The sequence below is a fragment of the Poecilia reticulata genome, chromosome 12 (assembly GCF_904066995.2).
Source record: "Poecilia reticulata chromosome 12, P_reticulata-male-v2, whole genome shotgun sequence".
NCBI lineage: Eukaryota > Metazoa > Chordata > Actinopteri > Cyprinodontiformes > Poeciliidae > Poecilia > Poecilia reticulata.
In genome coordinates this window covers 5752413-5776013 of record NC_088841.1, presented here as the reverse complement: position 1 = coordinate 5776013, position 23601 = coordinate 5752413, and the positions used below count along the sequence as shown (strand labels likewise).

Below are 23601 nucleotides of genomic sequence, written 5' to 3'. Positions count from 1 at the left end.
CAAAATGTCCCTAGGTGTGAGTGTGTGCATGGTTGTGTGTCTCTGTGTTGCTCTGCGACAGACTGGCGACCTGTCCAGGGTGACCCTGCCTCTTGCCCGGAATGTTAACTGGAGATAGGCACCAGCAACCCTCCCGACCCCACAGAGGGACAAGGCTGTAAAGAAAATGGATGGATGGATGGATGGATGGATGGATGGATGGATGGATGGGTGGGTGGATGGATGGATGGATGGATGGATGGATGGATGGATGGAATGTTTACAAGGCACCGGATGTAACCTTCAGACTTCTTTTAGCCAGCAGGGGGCACCTTTTTAAACTTCAGAGCTCAAAGAAACTCCAAACTTCTTGCTTATTTCACTACTTTAATATACTAATGTCAAACAGATACGCTTTTTACTTCCTCTGCCAGTGTAAAATTCACATTTTCTCTGAATAAAACAATTCGGCATGTTTGGTCAATCAATAACTGTAACTCCTGAATTGCCGTCCCTTCCATGCCTTATTCAGAACAGAGCATTGTGTTTCACGTTATGGTCACTCAATAAATTATCTTCTCAGACGTCTTGGCTAACCTGCCGGGTTGATTTCGTAGTCCGACCTGTTACTTGTTAGCTGTTTGTTGCCCTGCTTTGCTTCACAGCCGTCGTCTTTCTTCAGATCTACTTGACTCCGCTGACCGAAGTGTGACGAGGGGGGGGGGTGAATGACCAACAACATCATGGGCCACTCGGCTGACTCTGTATGAAAGACGCGTTGGCCTGACATGTGGGTCTTTCCTCCTGTCCGATCCTCCGGTCTTTGATGTGAGAGCCCGAGCTCCCATTACCGCTGGAGGAAACTTGTCAGATCGTCTTCGCTCTCACTTCAGCTCCACAGATGTCTTCTCTCTGTGCTTTGGAAGATGATTTGTGGTCGAGTCTTGGCATGAACAGAGAGTTCAAAGCACCTAGACGGTGTAGTGGAACCGGGTCTGCTAAAAGTGAGGTTCTGGAGACGCGGAGGATATAAGCAGACTGCAGTCACGGTGGGTTTCTAAACTGAAACCACAAATGCACTAAGTCACAGAGTTTTCTGTGCATGTTGAGAAATGAAATAGGACTCTTTTTTGTTTATGGTTGTAAATGGCAAGACACTTTAGCACATGAAAACAATGAAGCCCAGCAGAAAGTGGTTATTGTATTCTACTGTTCTTTAGTCCGAAAGAAAGTTAGGAATAAGCAGATTTGGGCGATAAAACAAAAGCTTTCTTGGGCACATTTGCACGTTTGGTCGATGGAAACCTTCCCCAGTGTGAAGAAAATATAGTTCACCACTAACTATTTGCGGATTCACTTGGTTGTGTATTTCTAACTCCAAAATTCACAGATCCGCTGATTTTTCATGGAAAATATCTAAAATATTTGAAAGAAAAAGCATCTTGAGAAACTGAAATACCTATCCGCAACGCTACTTGATAAGCTATGGGCAATCTAGTTGCCCTTGGATTGGCAACTTTTGTTGATGCCAATCCAAGGCACCAAGTTATTGCCTGTACCCTCAAGAGTGGAGATAAGACTGTAAATGTTAGCTTCTGCCGTAGTGCTAAGACTGTCAACGCTGTTCGCATTAACGGCGCATTAACGGTGCATTAACGGATATTACGACATATTTGATGTTGGGAGTATTTAAATGGACAGTTATACATCTTTTTAGAGGGTTTTTCCACCGTGGATTTAAAGTATTTGTGACGGTGGGTCCACTGTACTGCTACTCATTCTGGTGACTGTTGATGCTGAAGTTGGTATCTGATTTGAAGCTTTTGATTTGGTCCAGTAGCAGTTTCCCATATGGTTAAAGTGGCTCATGTCCCAGGATATCAACAGGCAGCACTTAAAAATTAAATATCTAATAGGTTTTCTATCCGTTCTGCTCGAAAACATTGCCAGTCTGTTTCCTATTGCTTACTTACAATCAATGGGAAGTGGACACCTCGCAGTGTTACACCATGGCATGCTAACAAAGCTAACGTCGATTCCAGATCTCTATTCACCAGTAATAAAAGGACTATTTCACTTATTTTTTGCAGTTTTAGGTTGCTGTAAATTATTCCACCCTGGATATCATCATTTTTCAAAGCAGTTTGGACTGTTTTGATGCTTTTTTTTTAACACGAGGTTTGCAGTTGTCGTTAGCTTCAACAAAATCTGGAAGCATTAAAAGCTAGCGTATAAATAGCTTGATTATCATGCTAGTCACAATAGCCTCTTGTTTATTTTATTTGCCCGAAACAATAAATCGCTGTTTTTAGTGCGAGTGCAAGGAGCAATTGTTTATCGAGATGAAAGGAGAGGTAAATCTGCAGCGCTGGCATTGTAAACTTTGCAAAAAAACAGAAAGTTGGCCAGCAGCAACAGGATTAACTGAGTGGGCTTAGTGAACAGCCAGTGTTTTTTTTTTTTTTTTGGGAAACTGCACATTTGTGATATGTTAAGTCATTTTAGTTTGGCTTTTAAATGGCCCATTAACCTCTTCTCATACATCCAACATAACCACAGCATTACAATGAGGCACTAGGGTTTAATAGAAACTGCAGCAGCCTGGCTTTCTCTCAGGCTGACAGGACAGTCTTCCTTTTCAAGCTCACTGTTGCGCGTTGATCGACTTCTCGGCCTCTCTTCCTGTTCGCCTCGGCCCCCTTTTTTCCGTCTTCATATGGAACTCGTTTGTGAGTCAAACGCTGCAGAGCTGATGGCAGTGTTGGCCGAATGCACTCGCTGCTGCAGTAAGCAGTCCTGGGACACTTTTCTCCCACCAGCCGGAGAAAGGAAAAGCATTAGTCAGATATGAAGCCATCTGCTAAACCAGTCAATTAACAAATCAGGCCGTCACATGTTTACATAGGGCTGAAGGAGGAGGATGTAAGGGGATCTGTGTGTGTTGTGGTTCAGGGTTTGGTTAACAGCGACTTCAACCAGACAGGGGTTTGAGTCCCTGCAAAGTTTACAGACCGAAAGGTTTGTAAAATTGTAAAAGCAGAAAATATTTGCAATATTTTACTATCCAAGTTCAAGTAAAGTTCGTGTAAAGATAAAGAATATGTGCTTCACGCTCTGTTTTTCAAAGTGACTTGAGGCATTGTTCTCTAACAAATTTAGCTATTGTGAAAGTAGTGTGTTTTTGTTTTGCGGAAAATGGAATGGAAAAATCTTTAGTGGCACAACAGCAATAAAACCCATATAGGAAACTATGTGTAAATTCAGACCGGCTTTTGACATTTTCCTACAGTTTTTTTTTTAAATTATATTTGGTAATGCACACTAGGTCTTTGAGACCCTAATCTTTGACAACTTCTTCCTGATAGATGAAATAACTTTAAAAGGAAATCTTTCAATTTTGAGCTTAACTATATTGGTTTGAAATTTAAACTGCTGATTAATATTACAACTAATTAAGGTTTACATAGACCTTAATTAGTCCATGTAAAAAATGGACAAATTAAAAGGGCAGTGTTGTGTAAAATCGACTTTTTTGAGCTGTACATCTGGTAATAATGTTATTCCCTCATCAAAAATACACCTGGCGACTTGCCTAGATTCTTTCATGCATGTTTGAGAAATCCCTTCATCTCCATGAAAACCATTCAGCTGTGCAAAACATCTGGGTGGACCTAGCTCCGCCTTCGAGGCGCAGCTCCTCCTCAGAGCTGCAGTTTCTAATCTTCAGCGTTTCCGGCTCACAATGAAGCTCCTCCAGACTAGCCAGCAGCAATTAGCAAACACCTGATGGAACTTCACACCTGCTGAGCCCGCTATACGAGCTTCTTCTCTGTGCAACGCTGGCAAAAACATTGTTAAAGGGTTAATAGAGGAGTCATGTTGTGATGACTTCCTGAAAGCAGAGCTTCAGAAAGAGCAGCTTTAAAGAGACAGAGGCTCAATTTCAAAAGTGCTATATTATTTAATTTTGTTTAAATCATATTTGATACATGCAGCAGTAACTTGATTGTGCTATGAAATGGCACTGAGTGGAAAAGATGCTTTGTGTACAATTTATTATTATTTACTAACTATTTTAGTACCAAAAGAACAGCGTGATTTTTTTACCCACAATTTGTTGTGGGGAACTCTTAAAAAGAAAGTGTAAACTCCTTTGTCAGTGGAACTGGTGGTGAGATGTTCGCCTCGGTCGACGAGGGAGAAGGTGAGAGAAACTGAGCCTGAAAGGGAAAAGGAAAGCGAGCCCTTCTGCTGCTCCGCCGCTTTGTTTTTTTAACCCAGATTCTCTGCTGAAATATGGCCACCATGTGGACCCTCTCAAGTCGCGTAGCTCCAGCTGCGGGCTCGGCCAATCAGACGTGGCTCGGCTGTCCTGGAGGAGGGCTGTGGGGAGGGTCCCGCAGTCGGAGCGGGAGGGGACGGTTTTAAAGAGTGTGTGCAAGAGAGGAGAGTCACTGCAGAGGAGCAACATCTCATGGAGGACTGGAGGAGACCGATGGAGACAGGTCGGACTGTTTCCTGGATTTTCACTCTCGTTTTCCTGTGTTGAGTTCTTCGTTTGACTGAGATGGCTCTCCAGGTTTCTAGGAGATTTTTTGAAGCTTCTTGGCTGATGTGACATAATATAAAGTTTAAGCCTTTAATTTGAAGCGCACTGAATGTTGAGCAGATGTGCAGAGATGTTGGGGCAGACTCGCTTCGTCAGGGTGGAAAATCTGACCTGTGATGTCATTACTATCATCCCAGTCTGTAATTTTCCTTAAATAATATCAGGACCAAAGGCTTTTATGTGGGCCACAGTTAGACGTGACAGCTGTGTTTTCTTTGAAAGAGAACGACTTTGTCATTGTTGCTGAGTTTTGAGACTCTTTGTCGATTTTTCTTGATGAGATTTCACCAGACGTCGCTACTGCCGGCCTGATGCCCTTGGTGACCGGCAGCTGCCTGCGTTCCCCCTCAGCGGCTGCCGGGACCTCTCATTCAAACACATCCTCGCAGATTATAAACACTCCTTTTGTTTGATGTCATTGCTTTCCTTGCGTGGTACAAAGGAATCGGTGCGAAAGCGAACAAATCTAGTTATTTGTAGCGCCGCTGGATGAGTTTTAGTGGTGGACGTGTGAGCTCCCCTGATGAATCGACTCCCTCTTAACTCTTGCACCAGCTCTAAACAAACATTCACCATGGTGACGCGTGACACCAGTCCTGACAAGTCCATAGATATGCAGATTGCTTCCTGTCGTTGGTACTGTGGAAAGGCGCTTCCTGCTGTGTTGTTGCAGTGAAAAGAGAGCAACTCTGTGGGCCGTCTGAACAGGGGTTGTGCTCCTAGAGGCTTTAAATGGGTTCAGAGGGAAATGATCCAGAACCAGGAGTATCCTCTGCTTTCCCTGGTCCTGTTTGGTTGTACATATTAAGGTATAACTGGTGTTTGAACTATTAAAAGAAGCGATTATTGGCATTTCTTTGACAGGTCTCATAACTTTTAGCTGTTCTTTGGCGGCTGTGGTTCCTAATCCATTGAATACTGTGGTCCACTGTAAATATCTTCTTAGGGAGGCCTTAAGTATCTTGCGATTTCCTCAATTTCCTTATCTTGTGTCCAATTGCTGTCAGGGTAAAATAGTTTTTTCTTGATTCCTCCACTGTTGTATGTTTGAAACTTTTAGTTTGAAGTAAGAAAGGAAGTAAATCTTGGACTATCTCATTCCACCAAGAGTCAGCTAAGAGACTCATCATCCCATTGGTTGGCAACAGCTACTTATATCCTTGAAAAAAACGTTTTGAGTCATTTAATTTGAGTTCACAATAGAAAAACGTTGTTAGAGTGACAAATGGGAATTTGTGCCTAAAGACAAATGGGAATGTCTTTAGGCACAAAATCTATCAAACCAGAAAGACTGAGCTGCCTTTTAGGGCTAGAAGAGCATTTTCAATCTTTAAGTGTTAGGACACTCAGGGTTAGATTTGTATAAAAATCTGACACAGAATACTCTAGACTCATTATTGAAAACAATGTTTGTAGTTTGTGGAGAAAACTCCTACTAATGTCTCCCAAAGCTTCATTAAAGTCTTGTATTTTCATGAATTCAGTTTTATAGACAGCCTACTCTTGTGAATTGGGTGTATTAAAACGTGTCTGCTCTTTAGCTTAGTACCAAATATAGAGTTGTGAATCTTGTACCAACTTCAGCTTCATTAGTAAGATAAGACCACATTACTGTACAATGATCTTGTATGTCAGCTCTTGATTTCTTTTCTACGCTGTAGAAAATGTTACCATAATACCATTTTAAAACCAGCTAAAAGAAACTTTACTATTATTTTTGTCAGATGAAGTCAGATGAAGGGGGCAGGATATTATAAGATGTATCTTCTACCTGCTCCTTTTCGAACAGAAAATATAAAATTGCATGTCACATGGGCAAAATAATTTGTTTTACATTTTATTTCTTAAGTTTGTCTTATCCTATTTTGTTTTCTTGATCCTTTCTTGATTTTTGATCCTTGCTTTTTTACAATGAGAACGTTAGTCATATTTTGATATTGCGAGATCGTCTCGTTACATAGGAATTTGATTGTGTCATTTAGCAACTAATCAATACTTTGACTGTGTCCAGGTCAGCTAAGTAAAAATAGTGGAAATATATTTTTATTCTGAGTTTTTGTTGACATACCATAACATAATCCATAGTGAAAGTTCAGATGTCTCTGAAAGGTAAGGGAATTTTCGCAAAAGCTGCAGCGTTACATACCGTCACATTTAATATCAGCAGGGTAAAATGTAATTAAATTCATATTCAAGCAGGCAAATTTATGACTTTATGAATATCTGAAAAATAACAGGATCTCTCACTGGTACCAATCAAATTTAAGCAAGCAAACTTTAGTTTTAAAAAAAGTGTTTTTTCACCACTGGCACCGACTGATCCACCTCATTGCACATTACTGAAACAAATGTTGACAGAAATCCACAAAAACACATTAGCATGTTTTTCTATCTGATTGGTTTGGCTTTATAATGAAAGTTGAGCTTTTTCCTTAAACTGACTCCATGCTGAGTCACGTTAAGATTGTGACTCAGTACTTTCTGAAACATCAACTCTAAGGTCTTTGAAAACTATTGAAGCCTTTTAGTCTCCTTGACGACAATAGAAATCCATCGCTGTGAAATGTGATGGAGATTTGGTAGATCTCTACTCTATGGGAAATTAAGAGTTAAGATGACATCCTGTCTTCAATTTGTGATCTGATTATTTGATTAGTGGAGCTGGCGACAGTTCAGGGGTCTGCTGACATTAGTTCAAAGGAAAAGTGGCTAACTAAATTAAATGTTACTTTGTTAATCCCCAAATGAAATTAGCTAACATGATTACTCTCCTTTTCTTTTCATTATCAAAGTGCTTAATATCTTTACAGACTGTAAACATATGACTGTTTACAGTCGACAGACTGTAAACAGTCATATGTAGACACTAATTTTTTAATCTTCTGCCACCCTTCAACAACACTATATATATATATATATATATATATATATATATATATATATATATATATATATATATATATCGCTGTATCATCAGCGTAACGCATCACATGTTAGCTGTGTAGCATCGTCCTTGCTGCAGTTCTAATACGGTTCAACATCTCACAGAATCATTGCGCTCCTTTTATCCTTCTGATCTTTAAAATTAATCAGTTAACCACTACAGACCACACTGTTGTCCTGTCTGGAAACCCCTGATTGTCTTCTGTTTCTGGGTCCGTCTCGGGTTTCCTGCGAGCAGTTGCCTTCGAGCTTTGGGGGGGCACATGTGTCAGATGTTGAGAGTCCTTTAAGTAGTGACGGTCATGGGGATTAGAGTGGGAGGTCAGTGGGGTAGTTGCTGTAGTCTGAGGCTTTTAAACTCCTCTTTGGATGTAAACTGAACCTAGAATAATCCCCCGTCTCCCCCCCTGGTTACTCAGAGTATTAGGGACATCATAAATCCAAGTCGAGCCCCACTTAGATGGACCTCTCTATCTTGGGAAACTTGGGTTCAGACCCGTCTGTCTGGGAGCTCTTGGCAGACGTCTGGGCACATGTTGCCACAAATACCAGGAACATTAACGGAACTGGACTAGTTTTACATCTTCTAATCCCCTTTCGAGACGAACCTTAGGGAAGCAAGGTATTGTGCCTCTAGCTGGCACGCGATTCAACCACATTGCAGCTAGGCGAAGGTCAAAGGTTAAACGTCCAGGTCGTGCACGCTCCATATTCCCCCAGCTGGTTTGGATTCTTTCAGCTCCGGTGTGTTTTTCAACTATATTCTTGTCGGTGAGGAATTAGTCTTCGCAACGGGCCGGCAAATGTTTGACACCGACCCCTTTGGACGGCCTGTTCATCTCTCGCGTCAGGCCGCTTCTCTTGTCAAAACACTGCCGAGCAATGAGCTGTATGAGTGCGAAAGGTGTAGTGGAGGCTTTGAAAGAGTCCTGCCTTTGTTCCCGGAGCTTTTCATGGTGAGGCAACGAGAACACTTGTGATTCATGGAGTTAACTTTAGTCCAACTCCAATGGAGTCGGCTGTCTGCGCCCGATCTTATGAGCTCATCTGTTTTACACAATCCAAACATACACAGTTCTAGTTTGTGCAAACACACACACACACACACACACACACACACACACACACACACACACACACACACACACACACACACACACAGACACCACCCCGCATAAGACCACAGATCTGGGTCACTTTGTCTGCTGGAAGAAAAAAAAAAGGAGGCTGGAAGAAGGCTGGTGTTATCGCCACAGGATGACGTAGATCAGAGCGTGCGCTCGCATGTGTGCGTGTGCACAAAGCTCTTAAAAAAAGAAAACACACACACACACACACACACACTTGAGATGTGACCACAAAGGGACCAGCATTCCTCCTATCCCTTGCTGGGAGGGATCACCGGGGACCGAGGGATGGAAACCTCTCAGTGCGGCCGGCACACGTGTCAACAGCGGTCCCCTGCTCTCTCTGCTGCCCTGCCAAACTCCGGTCGGAGAATGACTAACAGACTCCCAAGAGGCAGCAGGGAAACCGAGGCAGGGAGAAGGAAAAAAAAAAAGTAGACTCAAAGAGAAGAAACAGCTTTGAGATTTGGCCCAGAGCTGTATTTATAACATGAGCACAAAGGCTTGTATAAGCACCTTTTAATCTTCTCTGGCATCCCCGCTGCTCTTTTAATGTGCGCTCAGCTTACATTTGTTAATGCCTCTCATAGATAAAATCTCATACTTTTGTTAACTCACTGAAAGTTCGCTTGTTTTGTCTCCAGAGGCCTCTTGGGGATTCTTCTTGGGGTTTGGATAGAGACCCCGTGAAACGTCCTTATTCTCTTCCAATTAACCGGAATCTGTCGTTTCAATCACTCGACTGAGAAGAGCCGTTTTACAGCCCAATAAATCAAGCTAAGCTACGTAATCTATGAAATTTTATACAAATTGTCGATTTAAGGAAAATAACCCCGGGGAAAGCTTATGTTACAGTTGGAACAGCATGAGAAGCTCAAATTTGGAAAGAAATCCAGTAGAATAAGTTGTTGCTTTGTCAGGAATTGCTGCGTTTCACTAAACGGTTGCCAAAGATGACAGCTTTTGCAATCTTTTTGGTGATGTGTGTGAAGCAGGGTTTACTAGAAAAGTCAAGAACTTCCCAAATATAAAGCCCTTACAGTTCTTTGGATAACGCGCTGTTCCCATCAGAGCTTTGGAGCTACTAATCAGATTAGCTTCATCGCCTTTTCAGAAAGAATGCAGCCCACAATCTAATCAGTGCATTTGTTTAAATAGGAACGGTAATGACAAGTATGAAGCTTCAGCCAGACACCGTGTGGCTAAAAACCGGCAAATGTTGAACAGTACATTTCCATTTTTAGCAAAAATCCCTACAAAACAACTCTTGCGTTGGTAGATGGAGCGTCTCTTTTTCAGTTGAGTTGTTGGAGTTTGGTGACGCTCGCTCACACTTTGGGTCATCAGGTGTAGTTATTTACTTCTCCTGCTAGCTGTGTCCTAAATAAGATAATTGTTACAATGGTGAGTAATAAAACTATGTTAAATACAAATATGACCTGAAGATTATTCCAGGATAAAGAGACAAGAGGAAGGAGCAATCCTCAGAGGAAGCATTTGGAAGAAGTAGTCACTCATCCGTAAAAATTCAGCTTTAACCGTACGGGTGTACGATTCAAGTACACCCGTATGCAGATGACATGCTCTGCTGCTGATTCGACCACTTCAGTAGTGGAGATGTCTTGAAATCAGCAGTTTGTCAGTTTGAATCCTGCTTCCTTCACAAATCGATGTGCCTTTGGTCAAAGCGCTTTAGCCTAAAGTCGCCTGCTGTTCTGCGTTTGTGAATGTGAGTGGGTGGATGTGTCTGTAGTGTGACGGGAAAATCACATGATAGTTATTAGCTCTGAAGGCAAAAGGAGATGCAACCCTGTGCTGGTAAAGTGTTCCCAATAAAGTGTTTGATGATGATGAGCAGCGAACCGTCTTGGGCAGAGCTGCTGCGGTTAGATGAAGGGTAAATAGAGTCAATAAAAATGTCACTTCCTGACTCTAGTGCCCCTGATTCAGCAGAGTGGATGCACTGGGGTTATCAGCAGTCACGTGACAGGCGGTTGGCCGTTATCCTATCATCCGTTGGCTGACCTGAGGTCAGCCGTGTGGGCTGCCAGATGAGAGGCCCCAAGCTTGTTTTTCTCTCAGTCTGCATCCGCTCGTCGTTCCGACGTTTCCCCGTCTATTTTAACCTCCCCATCTCCTTCTCCACAGTGTGCGCACACGAAAACACAGCCAGACACGCACATAAATTTTCTCCTTTTCATTTTTACAACTTCAGTCGACGATCCGCAGGGAGTAGGAAGCAGCCTGAGTGGCCTGATCACAAATCCTTTAACATAAACAAAGTGAAAAGAGAGAAGGGCCCTTCTGAAACGAACTCATCTTTCCACAACTCATTAGACCCCCTCTCACCCCTCCCTTCAAGATCTACACCAGCAGCCTCCCTTCCTCCTCTCTCTGCTCCTCCTGCACACTTTTCCTCAACCTCCGTACGTCTTTTCCGATCATCAAAGCAGGAAGCCGTATCGAGTCCCAGGCTCCCTCAGTACGCGGCGCAAAAACTTGCCACTCATCTATGAGTTTCTGTCATACATGCAATTACATTTTTATGCATGCAATTAAAGCGCTCACTCATGTTCTTGTTTCCCGGTGTTTTTTTTATTTTTTTATCTCTTAGGTGTGTCTGAAGTGACGCCAGCGGGCTGGCTGAGGCAAAACGACTTCAATACAATGTAGACACCAAACACCAGTCAGCAGAAGAGTCTGAAGACCACGCTGACAGAAGGAGGGTTGGCCCAGAGGAGGACGGAGCGACAGCTGTTCTGAAACCACTCCGGCGGGAGATAAGAAGAGTGAAACAACTCGCGAGGGGACAAAAGGGGCGCTGCGGACTGTGAATCATTGATGTGAACCTTGGCGTGTCCTTCCTGCGAAGGGGTTTGCCTTGTTCCCACGTCTCCTCCGGAGGAAGGATCGTAAACCTCAGCTTGGTGGTGTTTACAAGACAGGTAGCCCGCGCACGTTTCTCGCCTCTCAGCACCCGTTGGTAACCCTGAGCGGCCGTCAGCCATGTGCCATGTCATTGTCACCTGCCGCTCCATGCTGTGGACTCTGCTGAGCATCTTGGCTGCCTTCAGCGAGCTCATCGCCTTCATGAGCACTGACTGGCTGGTGGGATTCCCCCGCACGCACGACTCCGTCTACCCCCACCTTGCCACGGCGGCCGGCGAGGCCTACAGGCCGACTCTAGGGATCTACGGGCGCTGCATCAAGCTGGCCCACATGCAGCGGGGGATACTGTGCGGACCGTACGCTGTTCACTTCGGGGAGATTGCCAGCGGGTTCTGGCAGGCCACCTCCATCTTTCTGGCCGCGGGGATCCTGCTGCTGTGTGCCGTGGCGTTCATCTCCATCTTCACCATGTGCTTCCAGAGCATCATGAAGAAGAGCATCTTCAACGTGTGCGGACTGTTGCAAGGGATCGCAGGTGAGAGGATCTTTTTTTTGGGGGGGGATCTGAACACGTTTCACTGCCAGTTCGTTGAGGTACATATAAAAGTATTTTATATTATCTTAGGCTATTAATATAACCAAGACAAACTACTGTAGTGCATGATTATGGAGTGGACAGATAGCAATACATGGATTTAATGGGGTTTTTCAGCCTGCAGTCTCTGGTTTTTCTGGACTAAACTTGGCTCCATCTGTTTTCCCATTAAATTTAACACTATGTGCTGTCATGACTATTTTCTTGTGGGCCAAAAAGTTCACTTTTGATATCATCTGATCAAAACACCTTCTGTCACATGTTTGCTGTGACCCTCGAAGGCAAACTGAATTCTTATATCTTTCTTTCCACCATGGCTTTATTCTTGGAATCATTACAACTAGACTTTCATAAAGAACAAAAAAGCAGCTTTTAAGGAGTACTGATATTCTGTCAACAGATGCTCCCACCAGAGCTGTGGATCTCTGCAGCTCCTCCAGGGTCACCGTAGCTTCCTTGGCTACTTCTCATATTAATCAGCTACTCTCATTGAACAAAACTTGGGAAAAAAAAGTTGAATAAGCAATCTCAAGAATGTGGAGAGTTTTGTGGGTTTTTAAGCATCATTAATTGTGACATTGATCAAAAGTCTTATAAGAAATTGATTATGACAACTGAAACAATACGATAAATGCCAAAATGTGAAAAAACTTGACAGGGTGTAAAGTCTGAAGCATTATGACTGTGTTTCCAACCCCATAATCAGTACACATCCCCCAGCTAGATGCCAGACATTTTCAGCACTAATCTCCATAGCAACAAGCTTTTTTTTTTTGCTTTTGTTTGACACATTTTTCAGCATAAACCTTAGACCATCCGATTGACCAAGAACCAATTTCAGCCCAGGTGCGCATGCTCCGATATCCGTAGTTTCTTCTTGACTTTAGTTCGGTTTGACTCACATATAAATAGAGCCGCCTCGCTTCACCCGCGCCGTATTGTTTCAGTTCATTCCTGTGGCCCTCCGGCGTTCATCAAGGTAAATGAGAAGCTCTGCTCAAAGCTAAACGCTTCATTACTGGCTCCACAACTCCCACTGCTGGAATTATGTGTTTTTATTCTACTGGAGCCGTTTTGGGGCATGGAGGTGGGGAGACTTTGCTGGAAATGAAAAGACGAGGAAGACGTTCCCGTCGTCACCTGGGGTGACCGTCGCCCCAAATGTATACCCGGTCAGCTGGAGCCCTTTCAGACGAGACGCACGCATGCGTATCTGTTTGTATGCGCGTTCTGTGACTGAGGGAAGAGCTGAGGCCACTTTGACACGACGAGGTGAATTATAGAGGGGAGGAGGCCTTGAGGTCATGCTTAAAGCAGCGGTCTCTCTCTTCACCCCCACCGGTGATTATGGCTGTCCTCCCCCGCCGTTGTTTATCTGGTGTGGGGCCAAAGAGAAAAGCTGGGCGAGTGGTGAAGGACATGCCGAAATGCTGTAAACCCGGCCCTCAGAATCCACCGAAACCCATTGAACTGGTCCAAGACAAACAGCCGGTATAACAGTGAGCTTAAAATAACTCAACATAGGTGGAGGTTTTATTGTGCGCCTTGCTAAAGTTAGTCATACAATTCAATATTTTTTTCACAACTTGTCATATTCCTGATTCTAATTTCAGTGTATTTTGACGTCTTGCCTCAAATTCTCGAGTGGACTTTGACTTGTCCACAGTAGCAGAAAAGTATAGGAAAATGTGAGACAGATGACATTTTTCAAGAGAAAAATGTCAAGCATGGCGGAGGTACCGTCATGCTGTGGCGCTACGTCCAAATTCTTTATCCGAACCTCAAACTGTCAGCTACACTGGAAAAAAAACTGAGAATGCAGCTCCAACTTAAAAAAAAAAGTAATTGTTAACTTCACAAGTTAATAAATGAACTTCGGTGAACCTAGTTTGATCACTGGTGACACAATATGTTTAAGTTTTATCACCTGTTCTCTTATTAGTGCAGATGACGGGAACTTGGACACAGCTGGGTTATGTAACAGGAATATTATCCCAGGAATACGGGAAAGCTAGCTTTGGGTCGACGAAATTATGTTAATATTTTGCTTGTTTAATGGTACCATCTCTTAAACCTATTTAAGATATATGGATTTAAAAAAAAACTGAATCTGTAATGATCCCCACCAATTCTGACAATAAGAGTAGGCAAACAACCTACCAGAATCATGACTAAGTTACAAAAGTAATGTGTGCTGAGGCGTAGTGTGCTAACAGAATATCTAACCAAATACTAGTGCTGGTATTTGTACAATGTGTGGACTACAGAGTGTCCACAGTAACACCAGTTTTCTTGTTTTTAGACCTTTTTTGTTGTATGTCTTCTGAACGAACATTAAAAGCCGAACATTTCTGGCTCTTATGTCCATAACGTCGACTTTTAACCAGGTCCGTCAGTTTTCCTGCCTCCACGTTTTGAACTAAAACTGAAACAATCTTCACTGGTGGATAAGTTCAATATATCTTAACTGGCAGTAGCGATGAATTCGACAAGAAAAGTGTGAAAGGGTGAAAAGATCCACAGCCTCTACTTTGAGAAGTCGCTGTTTGTAAGGGACAAGTTGGTAAAGTTACGCAAAGGCCTTCGTAAAACTCTGCAGGTGCAAAAGTAAAATCATCTCAGACTCATCGCTTGAACAGCAGTGACAGCAAATCCTCTCTGACTTTCTTTGCCAAATCTGTGCAGACAACATGCAGCTCAGTCAGGATAAGGATGTGGAAACGAGGCAAAGGGAGCTTCGAACATCGAAACGAGGCGACAGAGTTTCCCTGCAGCTGAACTCTGATCACTTTTCCCATTCCCTCATTTCATTTGAGTGGGTTGAAACCGGAGCCGGCCCGCCGCCTGTCGTGTCACTATAAATGTTTCTGTTGATTCGCTCTTCCTCCAGCATCAATCATTCATTAGTGCGTTTCACAGTCTTAAACATAGTTCATTTCGTGAAGAGTTCGGCGGGTGATAATCACTCCGGCTGATATCTACCGAAGAGACCATATACCACGTCGACTTTCTTTTGCTAATGATTATTTCCAGAAAGCGTACCGTCGCCGCGGTAATGAGAAAACTGGAACCAGACGGCAGATGTTTGGGAAAGCGATTGACCTCAGATGGGAAGATTGCGACGCAGCTGCCAGAGATGGTCGCGTCATTGCGCTGGAGTGACTCCCAGTCCCATTAGCCTCATCTCCACATTACCCCGATGTCACCCGGACCCCTGTGACACGCGTCCCGAACGCCGCCGCGTCTCGCAAACCGTTTAAAGCAGCTGCTAGGCTTGGGTGATTTTAAGACTAGCAGAAAGACTCGAGCAGACTTCTCCTAGAGGGTCAGTAGGCTGAGCCTTGCATCCTGGTGGCGCACGTTTTCAGGGCCCCCAAAAGGCTTGTTTTGCAGCAGTTAGACTACCTATAAGTGAACCTATTTCCACATTTACTGAAATGCCTGCCTCACCTTAGCAGGAAAAGGATTAAAGACGAGACGCCAAACAAACTCAGCTGTAAAACTGTCTCTTATTCCTGTGTGTTTGCTGCCGCGTGCCTTTATTAGCCACAGTAAAGTTTCCTCTGGCCTTGAGTCACAGGCCCTGTTGCGGGTTTACGTACAGAGCTTGACGAAACTCCAGACTGGAAGCGAAAGCAACGAAACACACTCCAGCAGGAGTTTAGGGCTGTGTGTTTATCACTGACGGAAGAAATCCCACTTCATATAAAGCAGAGAAGCAGACACGTCAGCTCTGACTAATAGAAAAACAGCACAGACAGGCCTTTAAGAGCATTTCCTGGATATCTGCGTTTACACCGCAGGTGTGGTACTTGATGTGGAACAATGAAGATAAAACTGGGCCTGACAGACCCAGATAAGGAAGTTATTATTGCCATGGCGATGACTCATGAGCATTGAGTGGAAATACTCATGAATGTTTTCCTGAGAGGATAAAATTCAAGTTTTATTAGTGAATATTTAATCTGCTTGCAGGTGAAGCATGTTACAAAAAGATTTATTTAAAAAAAAAAAGTTTAAATTGTCTCAATATTGTGACAGTTTAGTATGAGACAGATAATTTGTGAAAAGATCTCCTCTCAGTTATTATTGAAGAAATGCACAGCTCCCGACCAAAAACAACCAATCAGAGCCAGGAGGCGGATCTTAACGCTGTCATCCAGCCTCATGTACTTTTACCTCCTATCTGCTTCAATTCATTTACAATTTATAGAATAATCAACAATCTATGTTTTTTCTGTTCAGTAGGTTGTTTATTTGAGTGTCACACACACAATAAATTAGTATGCAGAATGAAGAAAATCATGTTCTGGCTTCAATCAGATCACAAGTTGGTGGGAACACGATCCGCGGTATGTGTTCAATATAACACAACCGGCATTAATGGAATATAAATAAACACCTTCGCCCTATTAAGTACTCTACCAAGGTTTAATGCCCAATAGCGTCAATAAAAAGCAAATTGCAGTCCGTAATATACAATCTTTTTCTTTCTGGTTTGTGTTTGGGTGTTATTTTTGAGGTTGAACAACTGGAAATCCAAAAATATTTATGCATCAAGTTTGAAAAACCCAACTTGAGGTGTTTTTTTGTCAAATAAATTCATACCACGGATGCCAGTTCTTCTACACTTTGGTGCAAAACCATAAAAAGTCATAACATGCCTTTCTAAATATCGACTACCAGCCCCAGCCCTATTCCAGACTTCCTATTTATTCCCCTAATGGAAGAAAATTGGCATTGAGGGAAAGGATCGGCCGCTATCAGAGATGGACTGATGGCGGAGAACTGACAGTCTGGAAGCAGCGCAGACAAGAGCCAGTGCAAAGGGTTATTGAGGCTAAATGAGGGCGGAGCTCAGTAGGATATTAGGTTAGAGAGTCCAGTTTGAAGGTGGAGGAGGTGGCGGGGGCTGGGAATGACTGCATGTATCTGTCTGTGTGTGTGTGTAGAGGGGGGGTCGGTGGAGGGGTGGGGTGGTGTTGGAAATTAAAACCATGCCTTCAATCCATCACCAGGCCTGGCCTGGACGTCGGGGCAGTGCAGCAACATGTGGAAAGAATTTATGACCTAGTTTTCATTTCCTTGTTTAATGTGATATTGGGTGCTTGAAGAGAGAGGAGAAAGAAAGGAAGCGAGGAGAGAGGAAGAGGGATTAAGAGAGGCAGAGTTTTACCTCCTTGTTTTACAGAAGCAAAATAAGACTGGGTACAGAGGGAGGAGGAAGAGGGGGTGAAAATATCACAGCTGAAATCCTCATTTCCTGTACGTCTCATCGGGTCTCTGTAACTGCGTTAGTATGAATGTCTTCCCCCTGAGCTTCGATTGGTGGCAGGCTCCTCGTCTGGCAGGCTGACCCATCCAAAGGGAAGTCGCAAACCTCGCGACTTCAAATCGAATTCAAATTCTGTTGGATGTGTAAGGTGTTGGTGTGCTGAAAAAAAAAAAAAGAAAACCGGTTTACTGCTTTGACGACTTCCACTGAGACGCAGGACACCGTGCGGTTGGGTCGGCTACCTTTTCCTGTTGTTCTCCGCTTTCCTTTGACAGGATTGCGTGTGAAGATTCAGGGGGTGGGCTGCTCTTTCCTGCCCTACTCAAGGGTCTTAATGCAATTATGTTCGGTCGCATTTTTTGGCGGGAAATCAGGAAATCATTCCCTGCCTGGTGCAACCTTTTCTTTTTTAAGTGTCGTAATGGGAGTTCGACAGGAAATGTTTTTGCTTTTCACAAATATTTTTGTCTGCAGTTCTTCACAGCAGAGGCAGCTAGGAATCCCCTCAATAGTATTTTATGTGACATTAACACATGGAAATACAGCTAGATGCTAATGTTGAAGCCCAGCTAAAAAGCTAAAGCTAAGTAAGGTAACTACTTCGCCAATGGCCAACACAAGGCAAACGTAACGAATGTAAAAAAATAAAAAAGTGACGTCATTTTAACTTCTAAGCAATGACTTTTTATGGGTTCAAACTGCTTCTTTCCATATTTCTAGCAACTGCTAAGTACTGTAGTGCTAATACTAGCTAGCTCAAACAAAAATAGTGAAGATGTGCACCATTTTAATAAAAGTGAACAGTGAATATAATTTGCTCTTGGAAGGCTGAATATTAAATTTTCAAACAGAAAAATCTATAAGAATTTCAGCCACTGTCAAATTTACAGCTTGGAAAGTCGAGGAACGTCAGCCCCCAAGCTAAATATCCAATATGGCTGCCACGTGTTAGCAAGTACTAAATAAACCAGTGGTATCAATAGTGTTAACTCTATTCCTAGCATAAAACAGAGGCATAATCAGTGTGTAGCTAATAGTAGTTAGCTTGGTTGATAACCACAGCAAACCCCAACTGGTTTTCTGCTTCTAGAAGTTGGTGAACTCCAGTTTTGTTTACTGAGCCAAACTGAACATAACATTACATTAATGTCTGATTCTGCAAAATGTACTCTGCTGTCCTTTAAGCTGGGTTTAATCACCAAACCCTCCAAGCTAACCACCCGATCCGCTCGTCTCCCCGCAGGTCTGTTCCTGATTCTGGGTCTGATGTTGTACCCTGCTGGCTGGGGTTCCGACAAAGTTCACCTGTACTGCGGCCACGACGCCGCCCCGTACCGCGCCGGGCTCTGCTCCATGGGCTGGGCCTTCTACACCGCCATGGGGGGCACCGTTCTCACCTTCATCTGCGCCGTCTTCTCGGCTCAGGCCGAGATCGCCACGTCCAGCGACAAAGTCCAGGAAGAGATCGAGGAGGGCAAGAGCCTGATCTGCCTCCTGTGAGGGCTGGAAACGCTGCGGCATTGTTTACCACTAAAAACCGACTCTTATTTCGTCTCTGTTTTGTGTCAATCTGGGAGAAATCTGCGAGTGCCAAGTTTTATTTTTGTTTAGTTTTATTTTGTTCTTTGCCGTCTTTGTCCCTGTGACACCAGGAGGTGCTGTGTTTGTTATTGTATTCATGTCGTGGCTCTGCTGTCGCCACATGTTCTGTAAATAAATGTGATTATATGTATTTTGTACATAGCTATGATTGCAGAATGATGGTCAGCTTGATTTTGGCTGGCCCGATGACATCACTCTTGCCACTCTTAAAAAAAAAATTTAAAAAAAAAATGAAGAAAAAAAGAAATTGTATCCTGGTGATTTTGACGCCAGATCGTACGATAGCGTATTAGGGCCGTTGTAGGTAGGATAAAAGAGCAAATTTCTGCAAAACACCCCAGAAATTTTCTAGGAAAAAAAATTTACTTTTAGAACTTTTTTTTTTTAAACTCAAAATTCCTGAGTTTTTTCATGTACATTTTAGACATTTAATTCTCAAATTTCCAAGTTTTTTGGCCCAAAGCTACCTTTCTTTGTTAATCTACAATGGCTCTAATGCACCGTCATAATATTGCGACCAGCAAACCTGGTTCTTTTTGTTTTAACTGTGTGCCACAAGTGAGTATTTACTCATCAAGGGAACCACTACTCAGTCAAAATAAGCAGCCTTTAGCTCAGAGTGGATGTCCTTTTCGAGCTTCCAGAATGTACTATTTGAACGATTCATGTTTTTGTAGACCGCTGAAATGTATTGGTGGGAAGGATTCACTCGGGACTGCGGGAGGACGGTCCAATGGACGCTCTGTGAAGAAGGTTCTGGTCCTCGTTGGTCGGACCACCTGGAATCCCTGCACAAAAGACCCGGACTGAACGACGAGGACGCGAGGAAATGAAGTATTGCTGTTGTTAGTACTGTCTGGTTTCAGGGAGCGTGTGTGTGTGTGCGCGTTTATGTGCGTACGTGTGTGTGTGTGTGTGCCAAGTCGAAGATGGTGTCGTATCTGTTCTGATTTGTTTCTGCCAAACTAATAAAGAGAAGGTAAAACTGATGATGTCTGTAGTGGGTGTTTATCTGGCGGTGTGAGGGAGGAGACGCAGCGAGCGGAGCAGCCGACTCAGCGCCGAGACCTCGGTTTGGCTTTGGGGCTGGGAAGGAGGGTGGTGGGCAGGGGGCTTCTTTTTTCTGACGGTGGGTGATCAGTTTTTCCACTGATGCAGAACTGAACTGTGTGACTGCGTTTCTGAGGATAATACCACACTCTGTAGTTTGGATCAGTACTGAAAATATCACTACTCGATCTTTATGCTCTTGAAATCGATTCTCAAATCAAAATATTGGTATGCGTGGCACAAAATGAACACTACTCTGTCCTTTGACACTCCATCCCCCTGGTGAGACACGGTGGTGGCAGTATGAGGCTGAGAGAGTGTTTTTCTTCAACAGAGACTGAGAGCTATACCATCATCTCATCATTTGCTACCGGGTCGCGGGGCAGCGCTTCAAAGGAGGCCGACTTCCTTCAGCATTTTCAGCCCATCCAAGGCTATATGTCATAAGAGGATTGACTTCCATCAATTGGGTTTAACGTCTCATTTTCTCATTCACTTTTTAGTAATGACACATCATCAGCAGATCTGTAATGTATGTCTTCTGCACTAAATGCAAAATGAGCCCATGACATTAGCATGAACATGCACAGTATATGCAATTTTCTTTTTTGGACTGCCCCCAAAACCTGGAGCCCTGGGTTAGTGCCCTTTCTAAAGTCTAGCCTAGGCTACATTGCTGTTTTTGGTTTAAATCTTAAGATATCTTTCAGATCTGGGCTAAACCCGCCCCGTTTCCCCCCGTTCTATTCCGCTTCTTCTCTTTTCTGTGAATGAACACACAAAACACAAGCAGCATCTTTCCCCAGATGTTCCTCCATCCACGCGGCCAGCAGCAATGCTGTTGGCACGACCCCACAGCCCCCTTTTCCTCGCCGCAAGCTCAGTTCGAACCCAACATGGTGGCGTCTGATGACTTCCAGATCGGACACTTGATGAACCGTGCAATCTGACGAGCGCTGCAGAGAGTCAGGCCCAATTAGCTGCCAGACGCTTTGGGTTGATTTACAGTTTCAGAAAGCGAGGATGAAAGGAGTTAGAGCCTCTAACTCTTAGCTTTTTCTCACACCTTGACGGTGTAGATTTGGTCTCACGGCCACACGCTGTAGGAATGAATGACTTAAAAATGACTGAACTCAGTCTCTTGGGCAATTATGTCTTAAAGTTGCATTTTAGTTACAAATTTCCCCAACATGCAAATGTTTTTAGGTGTGAATACTTTGTCACACCATGATCATGAACAAAGCTACAGTGTTTTAGAGAATCTATATGAATTTGTCATACAGATAAGTACACACTCCATATTTTTTTAAATATTTATTATAAAATATCTTAATCAACTTACTTGTAATATTAAAGCAAAAACATATAGTATAAGAACTTATTCCCAGGTATCTGCCACGAAGTAAAATAAATACTTTTACCATTGGGGCATATGATGTCATATGCAAATTATTTCACACCGGCACACAGTTATAGGGGCAGTATTATGTATTTTCTAGGCACATAGTGCACAATCAAGCAAATATGTTACCTTGAGTTAGAAAAATGCTGTACATATCAAATATGACGTTGACATTTAACGCCCTGAAATTGGGCCTCTGTCTCTTTAAAATCTCATCCTCTTTCTGAAACTTCGTCTTCAGGAAGTCATCACAACATCGCTCCTCTATTAACACTTCAGCGTTTTTACCAGTGTTGCACTGAGAAGTAGCTCCTATAATGAGCTAGAAAGACGCAAACTACTAACCATGTTAGGTTTCCTATAATTTCTAATTTTCTATAAACAAGAACATTTCTAAATTTCTAATTACAATTTTTTTATTTTGGGTTTTTCTTCTTTGGTTTGAGAAGGTTATAATCTAAAAACCAGATGGTGGCCCAGACAGTGTGAATGTTACCTGTGACCTCTGACCTGCAGCTTCAGCAGATCTCTCCATTAGCCGCTGTTTAGCAGGAGAAATGAAGTTCCATGAACCGCACATTATTCCATCGCAAAAATAATCGATTTTCACATTTAACTTTTAATTGTTGTTGATAAAGTTTGCTATTGATAACTGTAGTAGACGATACTGGTAAGCACAGATTAAGCATAGATTAAGTAGATACAAAAAATAAAGGAAAGTTATTCTGTGATTTAAATACTGAAGTTTCTTATTTTAACCCAACAACGTATTTTCACTAACATTTGTCAAAATAACTACAATAAATCATCACTTTAATAATTGATATGTGACTATGTTATGATGGTTTATTATAGTGATATGTGCTAAGCCTAAGTTGAATCACTTTCTGCAACCGTTCCTACTGTATTCGCCAAAGCTTTGGCAGCCATCTTTCTTTCACATCACATTTCCAACCATGAACTTCAGATTCCAACATGCTAGTTGCATCAAAACAGCACAAAACAAAGAAAAAACTAAAGACAAAAGAATTTTCGGCAAAGCAGAATCCTTCTCAGCTCATGGACTCACAGCAGTGAATCAAAACAAACCAGCACAGAAGAAGCCAAAGGGTTTTGGCCGTCAGCAACAACCAGCAACAGCTCTTACTTTGAGATGTCTTCTGGATCCGCCATCGGAGCAGTTGCGTGACCTCTATAAATCATCAAAGTCGGGGTCCGCCGAAAAATAACTTACCTATCCAGATGTAGGGATTTCAAAACATGGCGCTCCAGCGGCCCACTCTAGGCTCTGATACTCTACAGGTGTGTTAAGGTGCCAAATTACTAGACCTCGTCAACATGGAGACAATTTCAGGTTGGTCTACAAAAGTTTTCAGTTATTTAACGCAAGGCGACCGGGCGGATTCAGCGTGTTAGGAGACTAGAAATAATTTTTAAGGAGTTAATGAATATCAGAACGCCGGTTTCATGTCGCTGTGTGACCAAGCACGTGGGCCGTAGAAGCTCCATGTCGACATTGCACATGACACGTGCACCTGTTCAGCAGGATTACCAGGTCTGACAGTTTCCAGTAGAAACACAATGCAAGTTGCCAGTCCAAACAGTGTGCAAAAACAGTCCAAATCTAAACCTCAACCTCTATTAAATTTCATGTTAATGTACTGAAGCAAAACATGAAAAATCAAAATTAAACTTCTAAACATTGATTAAACAAGCAAAAAAAAAAAAGCAAACGATATAAAAAGTCACGATTCCTTGTTCCAAAAATAAAATCATAGTTTACGGTCGTTTCAGGCTACACTCCGTGTCCAGTGCAACTTTTCAGGACTTTAAATTGCATACAGTAAAACAAGAACAGATGGAGACAGAGAAATGAAAAGGTGTAGATAATGATGCATATGAAAATCTTTCACATACATTATGGTGTTCCGTATGATTACTGTTCTCAATCCCTTCATAATAAATCGGGTGTCAAATCCACCAACGTCAAATCAGACATTGGTGGAAAACTGGTGACCTCTTGTGGTATTTAGCTGATACTACAAGTCCACTTTTTAATTGTTTTTGCATTTTACAGAGGCAGACTACTTTAGGTCGAAATGGCTGCAAAAAAACCCCAATGGAACCCAC

General features: G+C 42.9%; 1 protein-coding gene across 3 annotated transcripts in view; it reads left to right on the top strand.

The window, feature by feature from the left end:
• The window catches only part of lhfpl2a (LHFPL tetraspan subfamily member 2a), a 49585-nt gene extending 29577 nt beyond the window's left edge, over positions 1 to 20008 (top strand). The window contains exons 1-3 of one of the 3 annotated variants that reach the window (XM_008423420.3): positions 4394 to 4484; positions 11273 to 12082; positions 18661 to 20008. In XM_008423420.3, the coding sequence (XP_008421642.2) occupies positions 11665 to 12082; positions 18661 to 18917 (675 nt within the window). In that variant the 5' untranslated portion in view covers positions 4394 to 4484; positions 11273 to 11664 and the 3' untranslated portion in view covers positions 18918 to 20008. Of the gene's footprint in view, positions 1 to 4393; positions 4485 to 7611; positions 11141 to 11272; positions 12083 to 18660 lie in introns of those variants that run through there. The other 2 variants (XM_008423421.3, XM_008423419.3) reach the window with 2 other exon arrangements.
• Positions 20009 to 23601: the final 3593 nt, after the last annotated feature.